This window comes from Rana temporaria, chromosome 1, assembly GCF_905171775.1.
Source record: "Rana temporaria chromosome 1, aRanTem1.1, whole genome shotgun sequence".
Taxonomy (NCBI): domain Eukaryota; kingdom Metazoa; phylum Chordata; class Amphibia; order Anura; family Ranidae; genus Rana; species Rana temporaria.
This window is the reverse complement of record NC_053489.1, coordinates 266,734,206-266,749,698: the sequence shown is the minus strand read 5'-3', so window position 1 is coordinate 266,749,698 and position 15,493 is coordinate 266,734,206. Positions and strand designations below refer to the sequence as shown.

The window sequence follows — 15,493 nt, the reverse complement described above, 5'->3', positions numbered from 1 at the left end:
GTCTGTTCCTGTACAAATTTATTTAGGACTTGAGGAATCAGATGTACTGGGGGGAAGGCATAACACATCATGAAATCCCACAAATTTTGAAGTGCGTCTATCCCCAATGGACCGTCTCACGGGTTTAGCGAGTAAAAACTCCCACTTTTGCATTTTCCCGAGATGCAAAGAAGTCTATTTCTGGTATACCCCAGCGGGCTGTGATCTCTGTGAACACCTCTGGATTCCCACACTTCCCGGGCAATTTCTTGGCGGCTGAGGAAATATGCTATTTGGTTGTAATCCCCCTTGAGGTGGACTGCTATCAGTGATAGCAAGTTCCTTTCTGCCCACTGGCAGATCTGATTGGAGTTTTTGAATAAGCAAGTGCTCCGCGTGCCCCCCTGCTTGTTCACATACACTACTTTCATGGCGTTGTCTGATAAGATTAGGACGTGGCACCCTTTCAGTTGCTCTTGAAAGTGATGGATGGCCCTGGAGATCGCCATAAGTGCCCTTCAGTTTGAGGACGCCTGGGCTTCTTCTGGGGACCATTTTCCCTGAGCAGGATGGCCTGACAGATGGGCTCCCCATCTCCACCTTGTTGCATCCATGGTCAATTTACGCGAGGTCGGAAAGGACCATTTCAAACCCTGTTTCAGATTTGCATGGTTCCTTCACCACCAGAATGTTCTCTTTACTGACATTGGGAATAACAGCGTTCTGTCTAGATCCTTTTGTTGCTGCAGAAGAAAATCTGTAGAGGCCTTAGGTGAAACTTTGCCCATTGAACTTCCAGAATTGTCGAGGTCGTCAGACCCAGGACTAACATCAACTCCCTAATTGACACTGGGAGGTTGTTCTGTATAGCACACTCTCTTTCTTCCAGTAAAAATGTTTTCTGCTCCGTGGAACTGGGAAGATATCCCCAAAAAAAACTATGTTCTGGGCAGGGCAAAGATTTGATTTTCGATGTTTAGGATACACCCCAACGACTTCAGCCATTGTTGGGCCTCCGCCAGGTCTTTTGCAAGCTGTACTTTTGACAGTCCCATAAAGAGCAGATCGTCCAAATAGGGGACTATTGTCATTCCCTTCAACCTTAGAGGGGCCAGGGCCTCTGCTAGGACCTTGGTGAGTAAACTCGGGGAAGAGGATAGGCCGGAGGGGACAGCCCTGCTCTGGAAATGGTATTCTTTTCCTTCTATCTCCACCGTCAACTTTAGGTATCTCTGGGACTCTTCTCATATGGGAATGTGGAGATAGGCATCCATGAGGTCCATGGTCGCCATGAAGGTTCCTGGTTGAAGAATATTTTTTACTGAGAATATCAATTCCATGCGGAATTTTTTGGATCGATTCACTTGATTCAGGGGTTTTAGATTTTAAATTAGTCGAAACTTCCCGGAGGGTTTCTTGATGACAAATACGTGCGAATAGAAGCTTTGTCGTTTTTCTTTTTCCCGGACTGCAACAAGGACCTTCTGGTCTACCATTTCTCCCAGAATCAATGGAGCACGCGCTGTCTTGGGATCTCTGGGAAGCTTCATCAGAAGAAATCTCTCTGGTGAAAGTTGTTGAATTACAACACGTAACCCCTGGCGATGATGTTTAAAACATAAGTGTTGACTGTCATCTTTCGCCATTGAGGTAGGAAGGTAGCCAATCTTCCCCCTATTGAAATCTTGTAGGCACTGTTGCTTTGGGGTTTGGCCAAAAGGGTCAAAGAGTACATTGCTCTTTGGCTTCCCCTTGTGACCTGACCATGCTTCTTGGGGTGATCTTTCCTTTTGTCTTGAGATCGCTCCCTTTGTCTTAAAAAAAAACGCTTCTGCAGGGCTTTTTTCAGTCAGAAAAGTTCTCTCTTTCTGTCCACCGTTCTCTCCAGGACTTCGTCCAACCTTGTCCCGAACAGCAGATCTCTGGAAAACGGGAGCTTACACAGCCTTAACTTGGATGTGGGGTCCACCATCCATGTCTTCAGCTAAATAGCTCTTCTAGCTGCTACTGTTAGAGCCCCTAATCTTGCCGTAAGTTTAACTGATTCTGCAGGTGCATCCGCTATATAGCCAGCAGGGACCTCAGGATTCCATTCCTAGGAGTTCGGTTTTTGACGTGGTCCTGAAGTTGGAAAAGCCAGAAGTCAAGGTTTCTTGCCACGCATGTTGTGGCAAGCTTAGGCTTCAGGCTGGCGAGACTTGTTTGCCAGGCTATCTTCAGGACAATGTCCCTCCTTTTGTCCATGCAATCTTTCAGGTGACCCATGTTCTCAAAGGCCAATGATGATTTCCTGGAGACCTTTGATAGTGGAGCATCCAATTTAGGATTTTTGTTCCATACCACCTGTGGGTCATTGTCAAAAAGGAATCATTTTGTGTCTGGCTGCAAAAACGGTTCCCTCTTCTGGGTCTGCCCATTCTTTCCTCACCACCTCCAACATCACCTGGTGGACTGGGAACACATTGGACTTATTTTTCCTTGGACCCTGGTACATTAAATCATGCTTGGTAGGAAGTTATTTTTCTTTCTCGATTTCCAGTGATTCATATATAGTTTTGAATACAAGCCGTCTGTGTCTACTTGACCCCGAGACGACTGACCCTAGCGAGGGTATTGGAGATGAACTCCCAGATGGATAGGCTGGAGATCTAACACCTAAAATTAACTTTTTTAACTCTTTAAAGGTGGATGTAATTTCGTCCCCCTGATGACGTGGAAACCCACTAAACATATGTCGGAGGCTAGTCTGACATCCCCGCTCACCAGCTGATCCCGCACTCACACTCTGCAGCAACGAATGCGCTGTCCACACACAGTGACCTACGAGATACAGACAAGGTCCTGTTTAAAGACGCATGCAGTCCTAGTGCCGGGCAGGCACCCACAAAAGTAAGGGGCCAATCAGCTTTTTATTGTCAAGATTTTTTATTAAAACTTTAATGCACTATAGCTTTCTCCTGTTTATTTTGTGGATGGATTCCTGGATACCATTGGTCATATGATCGATAGCAGTCTGAACGGTTGTGAATATTGTGCAGGCACTTAGACCTGCTCAGCCTTATAGACCCACTTTTTCATTAAAGGGGTCCACTTTATCTAGTAAGCATATTCCCTGTCAAGAGCACATCGGGTGAAGTCCCAGTAGATGGTGGTGGCTGCAATATCACTAAAGACTCTTTGCATGATTTGATGATTTTTTTAATTAAATTCACCTGCGGAGGCAATCACTTATGGACTGTGTTTTTTCAGTTTTTTTGTGTTTTTGAGGTGCCACTCAAGAGACGCAGAACCGTTTTTGCACATTCATTGGTTACACCTATTTTTATATAAGACACCAGTTTGTTGCATATAAATATTTCACTGGTTTTTGAATGATAAATCACTGCACACAATGTGGTAGAGATTTAATTTCTGTATGATTTTTTTGTCCACCGGAGTGTTTATTTATTTTTTTAATTTATCTTATCTCACCCATACCATTGGGATCCTCCCACCGAGGGTGTCCCAAATAGGTACTATTTACACTAGCGCCCTCTTCCCCACTTTTTGATCCCACTGCTTCCTCCCTGCTGCCCCTGAGAAACCAATGCCCCAGTTCAGCCCTTGGAAGATGGAGCCTCCAGCGGTGCTTCAGGCAACAGGTCTCCTCCAGGTGGAGGAAACACGAAGACTGACTAGGAACCACATTAAAAGGGTTAAATTGGCAACCTATTTTCTGTTTGGAAGAAGGAGCTCCATTTCTCAAGGGCTGACCTAGAAGAAAACTGAGGAAAGTGGTATTAAACCGGAAACAAAAATGAAATATATTGCAGCTTGCCAATCACTGCATGTGGTGGCTGCACTTGAGGGGGCTTTTTTCCCTCAGTTTATACCTGGTGATCTAGCCAGTAACACACCCCCTGTATTAGAGTGCCTTTACTCTGGATGAAAATCCAGAAACACCTTAGGACACCGGCATTGTTAGTAGGAATGCGCTTGGGTGTATTCAGGGTCCCACCTGCCCGATTCTGCCAGTAAGCCGACACTGCACACGACTAATGACAGGCAGTGAGACATTTTTCGATCTGCAGCTACACCAATCGAGAAATGTCTCACTGCCTGTGATTAGTCGTGTGCAGTGTCAGCTTCCTGGCGGGATCCCGAACATACCCGAGCCCATCTTTAATTATCAGTCTAGGGGGAGTGTAGTGTTGGGTGCATTAGCAGATTGAAGCCAAAATCCAGCTCAGTTTTTTTTCCTTTTTGGGATAAAGGTTTTACATAAATAAATAAAACCTGATAGTTGTAAGCACCTCTGTCAGTGTTAAATGGTTTGTCTCAACCCTCCTAACTGTTATATATGCAGAACAGCTTGCTCTATTGGAAAACAACAGACTCACTGGCTATATCACCAAGAAGGAAGAAAGACAAATAAAAAAAACGAATGCAGCCATCACATCTAATAATTGGTATGCAGCAATGTAATAAATGTTTGCTTTTGGGTTTATTACCACTTTAGGGCCACATAATCAAGATTAGGGGGCCAGATTCAGAGAGAGATACGCCGTCGTATCTCTGAGTTAGGCCGGTCGTATCTATGCGACTGATTTTTAGACTCAGTTACGCATAGATATGCCTAAGATCCGACAGGTGTAACTGTGTTACACCGTCGGATCTTAACTGCAATTTAAAAATGGCCGCTGGGGGCGTTCTCGCTGATTTACGCAGAGAATATGTAAATCAGCAAAATACGCCAATTCGCGAACATATGCGGGCCTGACGCAGTGTTTTCACGACGTTTACGTAAGGGTTTTCCCGGCGCATAGTTACCCCTGCTTCTATAAGGCGCAGCCAATGTTAAGTATGGCCGTCGTTCCCGCGACGAAATTTGAATTTTTTACGTTGTTTGCGTAAGTCGTTCGCGAATACGGATGGACGTCATTTACGTAAGCGTCGAAACCAATGACGTCATTTGGAGCAATGCACGGTGGGAAAATTTTCCGGACGGCGCATGCGCTATTCGATTGGCGCGGGGACGCGCCTGATTTGAATAGCACACTCCCCCTAGCCGCGGAATTTTAATTCCGCCGGAGGAATTACGATCCGCCGCCGCAAGTTTGGAGGTAAGTGTTTTGTGAATTACCCACTTGCCTCTAAAACTTGCGGCGGCGGATCTTAAATCAGATAGATTACGCGGATCTAAAGATCCGCTGATCTATCTGAATCTGGCCCATAATGTTTTTTGAATATTTACAAATATTCCCTTATGTGCTTTATAAGAAAAGTGAAAAATGCATCTAAAAAAGAGCTAGCTTACTGTAGTACACCCCCATAGGGACTTCTGATGAATTCAGATCCCCCACTCCTGCAAAGCCAGGGACACCAAATCTTCACAAGCACCCAGAGACAGGGAACAATCTGATTTTTTTTTTTTTTTTTTAGGGTTTTAGGGTTAATAGGGATGGGAGGTTACTTGACCTTAGCAAAACTTCAGGGACATCTTCCTATATACACATACAGTATATACAGTCTCCTTCACTTTCCTCCTGCACACACTTGTTTTCTTCAGCTGAATCACTTGAATGATCTGACAGACTTTCAGTCAGATTAGCAATAGCCCATTACAGGCAGGAACTCGTAGCCCCTTTTTGTGTAGTATAGTTGCAGTGAAACAGCTTGTAACTTCTCCTCTGTGGTCACTGATTCCAGCACCACCTCTTCAGTCACTGCCAACCCACCTGGCTGCAGGTACCCCTTTCACTAGCCCTTCTGGCTATCTCTGCCCATCAGCCCACCTGGCTGACTCTTCACCCGCCCACACAGCTGACTCTCAGGAGATCTCTAGGGAAAGGCCAAAGAGTTGGGCACACTGCTGTCTTCAAGGGATACTGGCTAGATGTGGCAGTCTCCCCTCTTTGTTAGTCCCCACAGTCTTGACAACTCACTCTGTCCGCACTCTTGCTGCCGTGCCTCCAGGAAAGACTTTCTCCCATGTGTTATGGCAGTATCCTTTCAGCTTCTAGACCGGGCGGAGGCAACAGAGAACTGCCAGGATGAGTTCTGAAAGACCGCTACGACGCTGGATCCCAAGCGCCTTGAGGCAATTAAGTTCGCAATTGCTGCGCTATACAAGTCACTCACTCACTCACTCACTCATTCAGTCACCCAGCCCTGAACCTTAAAAAACCCTGACCCAGATTACATAGCTCAGGCTTAGCCCTGAACTAAACAACATTTTCCTACTCTACTTCTAGCACACATTCAAGCACACATTCAAGGGTGCTACACTACACTATATATTTGTTTTGTTATTAAAGCATATTACATGGCACAAGGTAAGAAAGTCTACTTTGAGAATGCAATCCTCCGCTTACAAAAAAAATCCTGGATAAAGTATGGAACACATCTAATAATGTCATAGAATGTATCTGCCCTCAGAGGACCATACACATGTGAAAGTACGTTGTTATAAATGCAACTTAATTTAATTTAATTTAATTTAGCTTCATAGCTGCAATGAGGAGTAAGGGCACATACATACACAACTTACCCCAATAAACAGGAAAGGAGGAATTGAAAAACAAAGGAAATGCTTGTCCACTCAGTATACTGCATTGCCTAAAACAAAAGGTCATATACAGTATTTTACTCAAGGCAATATCAATGCAGATAAGGGCAGTATTGTTATTAAAGCACGCATTCTTTACTGTCAGAAAATTTGGTTACTTGTATCCTTTGAGGAAACATACAACTGAGCAACTGAAAGAGGAAAAGAAGACTCTCTAAGCCAGGTGTGGCGTTATTGTGAATTGGCAACTGTGTGGTCATGCAACACTGTACTTAAAATAAATTTATATCATTTGTATCACACAAATAGAGCTTTTATTTTGCTGACATTTGACCACAGCTGAGAAAAAGACCGAAATGTTTGAATATATATATGGAAAAATAAACTGCGATAAAACATGCTATAAAGATTAAATCCCAATATGAATGGTAAACAAGTGTATCTGTGAAAATAAGAAAGCTGCAAACCTGCTGATTAACAAAACAGTGAACAAAAGTGATAAATATATAGGTTGCGCTAACTGCAATTTGTCAGCACAAAATTTAGGCAAAAATAATATTACCAATTGGTGCACATGAATGTGTGAAAACACAAAAAAAGGGATTTTTAATACAGCTTACCTGTAAAATCCTTTTCTTGGAGTACATCACGGGACACAGAGCGGCATATTCATTACTATGTGGGTTATATGGAGTACCTTCAGGTGATGGACACTGGCAATCTCAAACAGGAAGTCCCCTCCCTATATAACCCCCTCCCATAGGAGGAGTACCTCAGTTTTGTAGCAAGCAGTATGCCTCCCAAAATGTTCCCCAAAAGAGGGGTGGGAGCTCTGTGTCCCGTGATGTACTCCAAGAAAAGGATTTTACAGGTAAGCTGTATTAAAAATCCCTTTTTATTTATCATACATCACGGGACACAGAGCGGCATATTCATTACTATGTGGGATGTCCCAAAGCAATGCTTTTAATGAGGGGAGGGAGACATCTTCCCAAGACAAAAGGATTTAATTTAGAGGTATACTCAAATAATAATAATAAATCCAACTTAGTCGAGAAAAATTAAACTTAAATTTAAATTTTAACTCAAGGGTGCCCCCGATTCTGAGGGTCTTAAATCGCAGCCTGCAGCACTGCCTGCCCAAAGGCTGTATCTGTGTTCCTTCTTACGTCCAACTGGTAAAATTTTGTAAACGTGTGGACTGAAGACCAGGTTGCCGCCTTGCATACTTGAGCCATAGAGATCTGATGGTGTGCTGCCCAGGAGGCGCCCATGGCCCTGGTAGAATGAGCCTTTACAAAGGAGGAGGCAACCTCTTCAAGCCGTAGGCCTGAGTAATTAACTGTTTAATCCATCTCGAGATGGTGGATTTTGCAGCTGCCTGCCCTTTCTTGGGCCCATCTGGCAAAATGAACAACACATCTGTTTTCCGAATCTTCTCTGTAGCTTTAAGATAGGCCTTCATGGCCCTGACAATATCCAAGGTATGCAGCAACCCTTCCTTTCTGGAAGTGGGCTTCGGAAAGAAGGATGGTAATACCAAATCCTGGTTCAGGTGAAAACTGGATATAACCTTTGGTAAAAAGGAAGGATGAGGATGGAGAACCACCCTGTCCTTATGCAGAATAAGATATGGCTCCTTACAGGATAAGGCTGCCAATTCTGACACTCTTCTGGCGGAAACTATGGCGACCAGAAATACCAACTTCCTTGTTAGTAAAACCAAAGTAACTTCAGCCAACGGCTCAAAAGGTTGTTTCTGTAGAGTTGACAGAACAAGATTCAAGTCCCACGGACAAAGTGGTGACTTAACCGGAGGATTAATACGTAAGACCCCCTGAATGAAGGTCTTAATCAGCGAGTGGGTGGCCAACGGCCTCTAAAACCACACTGACAAAGCTGAAATCTGTCCTTTGATGGTATACTTGCGGGAAAGCCATTTCTTGGACTCACACCAGCCTACGTAGGCCTTCCAGACCCTGTAATAAATCACCCTGGAGACCGGCTTTCTAGCCCTGATCAGGGTAGAAATTACCTGCCTAGACAGCCCTCTACCCCTGAGAATCAGGGATTCAGCCGCCAGGCCATCAAATTTAGACGCTGTAATGCAGGGTGGAGGATCGGGCCTTGCGAGAGTAGGTCTGGCCGTAGAGGAAGCGTCCAAGGGTCTCCCACTGCCATCTTTAGGATTAGTGAGTACCATGCCCTCCTGGGCCATGCTGGAGCTACCAGGATGACTGGTTTGTGCTCCACCCTGATCCTGCGTAACAGGCGGGGTAGCAACTGTAGCGGGGGAAAGGCATATAGAAGTTTGAACTGATGCCAAGGGCAAACCAACGCATCGGCTCCGCAGGCCATCCCGTGTCCGGGACATGAACCTGTCTAGCTTCTTGTTGAATCTCGATGCCATGACATCCACGTCCGGCATTCCCCACCTCTGGCAGATTATCTGAAAAATTTGCGGATGCAGAGACCATTCCCCTGGCGACAGAGTCTGACGACTCAAGAAGTCCGCCTGCAGGTTGTCCACCCCGGGAATGAATATTGCCGATATGCAGGGCACATGAGCTTCTGCCCACAGGAAAATCAAGCTCACCTCTCTCTGAGCTGCCTGACTCTTGGTTCCCCCTTGGTGGTTTATATATGCCACAGCTGTGGCATTGTCCGATTGTATCCTCACTGGGAACCCCTGCAATTTGGCTGTCCAAGCCTCGAGGGCTAGCCGAGCAGCTCTGAGCTCCAAGATATTGATGGGCAACTGCCTCTCCGCCTGTGCCCAAGTACCTTGGCGAGTGCAACCATCCAAGATCGCTCCCCAGCCCCTCAGGCTGGCATCTGTGGTCACTATCTTCCAGGCCACGGGGCTGAAAGATTTTCCCTTCAGTAGATTCTGAGGATTTAACCACCAGCACAGACTTTGCCGGACTCTTGATGAGAGTGGCAAAGGAAATTTCAAGGCCTGTGGCCTCTTGCTCCATGCTGACAGAGTGGCTTTGAGCGTAAGGTACCGCCTCGAACGTGGCCACTAGCTTGCCTAGTAGTCGCATACATAGGCGAATAGTTGGTTCTCTTTTGCTTAGAACCAGATGTATCAAGTCTTTGATGGCCTCGACCTTTACCAGAGGCAGGAACACTCTTTGCTGTTCTGTGTCTAACGTAATGCCCGAGGTATTCCAACCGTCTTGTGGGTTGGAATGCTGATTTTTCTCGGTTTAGGACCCAACCGAACCTCTCGAGGTACTGAACCGTGAGGGCCACTGCTCGTTCCAGGCAAGGAGACGAGTGATCTATGACTAGGAGGTCGTCCAGGTAGGCTAGGACCGTGACCCCTTGGACCCTTAGATTGGCTAGGATCGGAGCTAGGACCTTTGTGAATACCCGGGGGGCCGTAGCCAGCCCGAAAGGGAGCACCACAAATTGGAAATGACGCTGGGCCACCGTGAAGCGGAGAAATCTTTGATGTGGCTGAAAAATTGGCACATGAAGGTAAGCATCCTTTATGTCTATGGACGCCAGAAAGTCATCTTTCTGGAGTGCGGCGGCTGCTGACCGAACAGATTCCATCCGGAAAGAACGAACCCTTAGGTAAACGTTTAAACCCTTTAGGTCCAAAATTGGCCTGACATCGCCGTTGGGCTTTGGAACGGTAAACAGATTGGAGTAGAACCCTAGCCCTTGCTCTTGGGCTGGTACCTCTACTATCACGCCCTGGCAAAGCAGATGATCCAACGCCGCCAGTAAAGAGGCCTTTTTTGTTGGATCGTTCGGTACCCTTGACTCCTGATAATGAGGTGGAGGAAACTTTAGAAACTCTAATCTGTAGCCTGTGGCCACGGAAGACCGGACCCATCTGTCGGGGATATCGGCTTCCCAAACCTCCGCAAAAAGACGAAGCCTTCCCCCCACCTTTGTGGGTGGGGGCGCCCCTTCATAAGGCAGATTTAGGGGCTGGCTTTGCTGGCTTACGATACCACTGCTTCTTGCCCCCAGAGGCCTGTCCCTGCGACTTATTGTTAAAGTTTGATCTCGCAGGAGGCCGTCGATACTGCCTGGAATTGGAGGGCCCCGGAACAGGGGAGAGCTGCCTTTTGAACGCAGGTCCCCGAAACTTCTTTTTGACTGGTAAAAGGGTACTTTTGCCACTCGATATAGTCTGAATATATTTATCTAGATCCTCTCCGAAGAGTCGACCTCCATGGAAGGGAAAACCTGCCAGAAGCTTTTTGCATGGGGGCTCAGCCGCCCAGTTCTTTAACCATAAGAGCCTTCTCATGTGTACTAAAAATAGTGACAAACGAGACGCCTGCTGAATGGAGTCCTTTATAGCATCCACCGCAAAGCACAGAGCTCTAGGAATATCCGATAATTCTTCTGCCTGCTGGGCAGGAATGTCTTTAAGCATCTGTTTTGTCTGGTCTGTTAACGCCTGACAAACCCCAATAGCAGCCACTGCTGGCTGTATCACTGCACCTGCCGTAGCAAAGGATGCCTTTAAAAGTGTCTCAAAACGCTTATCCACCGGCTCTTTAAACATCTGTATGTTTTCCACCGGGCAAGTTAAAGATTTATTTACACAAGAGATGGCGGCATCCACAGCTGGGAGAGCCCACTTCTTGGAAAATTTTTCTTCCATAGGGTAGATGATGGAAAATCTTTTAGGTGGTAAAAAGATTCTATCTGGTCGTATCCAATCCTGAAAGATCAGTTCCTCTAAAAGAGGATGGACCGGAAAAACAGCGTTGTTCAAAGGCGCTTTCAATGAACCTAAGGATGATACCGCCGAAGCCTGAGGCTCCGGTAAGGGCAACTTAAATGCCAGGTGGACCATGTCTGTCAATGACTGAATCCACAAGCTCTCCGCATGGGAGGCCGAGACTGGCTCCTCATAAGTAGACTCCTCATTCCCTGAACCCTCATGGTCCTGGTCTGAATGATTCTCCTGAGATTCTAATTCTCCAAGGGAGAGAACCTCAGTATCTGGGGGTACACCCCCAGGTGATGGAGACCTAGTCCGCTTCTTGCCCGACATGGAATTGACTATCATAGTTGCCAATCTCTTCTCTAGTCCCCCTAAGGAAAGGGCTAGCATTCCCTCTGTGACAAACACAGGGTTGGGTGGATCTGATCTAGCCTCAGCACCAGACCCCCCTAATGGCTCAACCAAGGCACCCACTACTGGAATAATTTGTGGGGAGAGTACAGGCATTTCCCGACTCGAACCTTCAGAATCTGAGGGGGAACCCTTTTGTTCTCTGGCACCTCTTGCCATTTCCCCTGATCCTGATGCTTTGGAAGCCATGGTACAATACCGAGGTACCCCTACTTACAACAACCGACTGATGTAGGTAGGAGAAAAAACTATGCGGTTTTAAGGGGACAGCAGTGAACAACTAATGCCCAAAAATTTTTGGATCCTGAGTCCTTTTTTCCTCCTTTTTTCTACGGAATCACATTGTCTCCCCACAAGAGAAATTTCAAGAATCCACCTGCTGTAAGGAATTGTTTAGGCTAGATTGAAAAGCTAGTTCTGTTTGTCAGAACTGCAATACTCCCTTGCGCCACCGGGTGCCACTGTGCATCAGGCTTGCACTGCTGCCGTTCTGTGTCCTCCTCTCCTGAGCTCAGAAACAAACTGAGCTAATACAGCACAGAGGAAGGGCCGCCCCTTCCTCTTTTGAGATCCAACATCCCGCCCCCCCCCCCCCCCCCCTGTGAAAACGGCGCGAATTTCGTTTTTTTTTTTTCCTTCTATATCGCTGTTCACGCGCCCACGCGTGCCCGTGTCACGGGGGGGCCATGGTGGAGGCAGCATGCTGCAGGGACGCTGGAGAGATGGACAGGACACAGAGGAAACATCCGCACGGCACCCGGCCAGGTAAGAACCTCCAGGTAGGCCCAGACACCTCCCTAGTTCAGGGTAAAGAGTAGGCACACACTAATACCCCACCTAGCGCCCAGCCAGATAGAACCTGCAACACATAGACCAGGGAGACCACACATATGGGGAATAAAAACACAGACCATCCTGTCCTACACAGACATAGTGGCCCCAGACTGCCAATGCAGGAGCATACTCAGGCAAATTCCCCAAAAGATCCCCCTGGAGAGCCTGCTGACGAACCAAGTCCCGCAGGCCCCCCCTTCTTACCTGCTCCATGTCGCAGGACCTTGCACAGCAAGTGGCCCAATCTTCCCCCATCTCTGTGGGTGGCGTCTAGACCTTCAGGCCCTGGGGTCCTTTGAAGGAACCCACTGTCCTGGACCCATATAGCATCCTGGCAAACAGGGACTTTAGGCACCCCAAAAGGTTCTAAGTCCTGGGCCCAGGATCCAGCTCTCTGAAAGAGAAGCATTATGGGCAAAACCCCCTAGTTAGGGGCCCGGGTACTGTCCACTTTGGCTCTGAGGCACCTTGGACAGATCTGGTTAGCCCGCCTTGATCCCAAGGATGTGGAGGCAAAGCTATTCCATGACCAACACCTAAGACACTGGCGAAAAAACTGAGGTACTCCTCCTATGGGAGGGGGTTATATAGGGAGGGTGTAAATAGGGGGTAAATAGAGGCGCTTGCCAATTAAAATAAATACTAAATGCCAAATAACGCACAGCAACGTATGAATAGTAATGATTGAATCCAATGTATATGTTTCACTCCTTGTTCCAATACCTTCAAAGCATCTAATTGGAGATGAATGAGGTGGAAATAGTGAAAATTAATAATACAAAAATAAAGACTAAAAATAATAATTGATAGTCAACACAGTAGTAATAATCCAACGGTATCATAAACAGTGATGACGTGAGCAATAAATCCGTGAAAAAATCCGAAAGAACACACAGTGTAAAATCTGGGTGATAAATAATGTTAAAATTAACATCAATGATTGTGAATAAATAATGTTCAGATAAAAATATATAATATGATGAAAAAATTATATATAAAAAAATTATTTAAAAATGTGATGATAAAGTGTTCCAAGTCAAACTCTACTTGGGGTAAAAAAAGTTCCAAAAGAAAAGTGCAAAAAGACTTATAATAAGGTGCCAATCCAAACTCTTCCAAAAGAGTGCAGATAGTGTTTTATAATAATTAAATTAAGTGCTGCAATCCACCGCACGAAATTCCAGTGTAGTTTAGTGCAGATTCGTGAAGATAGCAGATCTCCGCTCTCGGCCGCGAGCGGAGATGACGTCACCGACGGCACTTTCCTTCACCTGATGCGTTGCGTAGCAGATCAACGCTACTTAGTCATAGGTATCTATGATACCTATGACTAAGAGCGGAGATCTGCTACTTTGTACACAAACACTCGCTGCATGCTGTTTTACTCCTTGGTAAATGTGAGTGTAATATTTGTTTTACTATCATTAAAATTGTGTTGAACTTATTACACTATGGAGCTTGCATTTACTTTCATGTGAGTGGTCTGGAGCTTTACCCTTGGTGGACGTTTTGGAGGGACCCTTAGAGTGTACACTGCTGGAATCCTTTATTGCATCTAACAGGCTGGTTTAACCTGTTTTGAGGTGAGAGGCTGGAATTATCTTCACGAATCTGCACTAAACTACACTGGAATTTCGTGCGGTGGATTGCAGCACTTCATTTAATTATTATAAAACACTATCTGCACTCTTTTGGAAGAGTTTGGATTGGCACCTTATTATAAGTCTTTTTGCACTTTTCTTTTGGAACTTTTTTACCACAAGTAGAGTTTGACTTGGAACACTCTAATATTTATCATCACATTTTTAAATAATTTTTTTATATATAATTTTTTCATCATATTATATATTTTTATCTGAACATTATTTATTCACAATCATTGATGTTAATTTTAACATTATTTATCACCCAGATTTTACACTGTGTGTTCTTTTGGATTTTTTCACGGATTTATTGCTCACGTCATCACTGTTTATGATACCGTTGGATTATTACTACTGTGTTGACTATCAATTATTATTTTTAGTCTTTATTTTTGTATTATTAATTTTCACTATTTCCACCTCATTCATCTCCAATTAGATGCTTTGAAGGTATTGGAACAAGGAGTGAAACATATACATTGGATTCAATCATTACTATTCATACGTTGCTGTGCGTTATTTGGCATTTAGTATTTATTTTAATTGGCAAGCGCCTCTATTTACCCCCTATTTACATTGTCTTTTGGTGCGTGAGCACTATTTTAGTAGGGGCTGCTGCTTTTATATATTTTAGCTTAATTTTTAATATCCACAGTCAGGCTGGTTTTGCGCATTGGTTCCCCCCTTACATATATAGGGAGGGGACTTCCTGTTTGAGATTGCCAGTGTCCATCACCTGAAGGTACTCCATATAACCCACATAGTAATGAATATGCCGCTCTGTGTCCCGTGATGTACGATAAAGAAATAAATATATGTAATAGTCCGGTGAACTGAGCAGTGTGGTATTACATAAAACTAATTGGTGTTGTATAAACCAAATAAGTCCAGAAAAATACAAATCAAAAAATGAAGTCTGTGTAAAGTTGGTGAAATAAAGTTGAGACTTAAAACACCCGTGTGAAAACAGTCTCTAATCCCTTCCTCCATATGCTGTGATTCCTTCACACTGAAAGTTGCTTGATAAGATCCACCACCAAGAGAAATGCCTGCTTACCAGATCTCAATGACCTCCCTATTACAGAGGATCAAAGACAGCCTTGAAATAAAACAGCTCAATCTGCTCCAGCCAAATCCAAATGACGATGGTTCAGGTCAGCACACTCACAGACTCAATGGATTCCAATAGCAGATATCATGCCAAAAAAACATAGATAGCTCCCATAGTGTAAAACTGTATTGGATTTATTTAAAAAGGAATAAAAACACACTTACATCAAATCAATAGAAAAACAGCCTTAACCCCTTCCGGACCGCCGCATGTACATATACGTCGGCAGAATGGCACGTACAGGCACATTGGCGTACCTGTACGTCCCT

General features: G+C 45.1%; 1 protein-coding gene across 1 annotated transcript in view; it reads right to left on the bottom strand.

Annotated features, from left to right (window-relative positions):
- Positions 1 to 15,493, bottom strand: part of SLC35D2 (solute carrier family 35 member D2) — a 106,390-nt gene that overhangs the window by 28,805 nt on the left and 62,092 nt on the right. Inside the window, exon 9 of the mRNA XM_040355473.1 lies at positions 6,509 to 6,576. Within this exon, the coding sequence (XP_040211407.1) occupies positions 6,509 to 6,576 (68 nt within the window). The remainder of the gene's footprint in view (positions 1 to 6,508; positions 6,577 to 15,493) is intronic.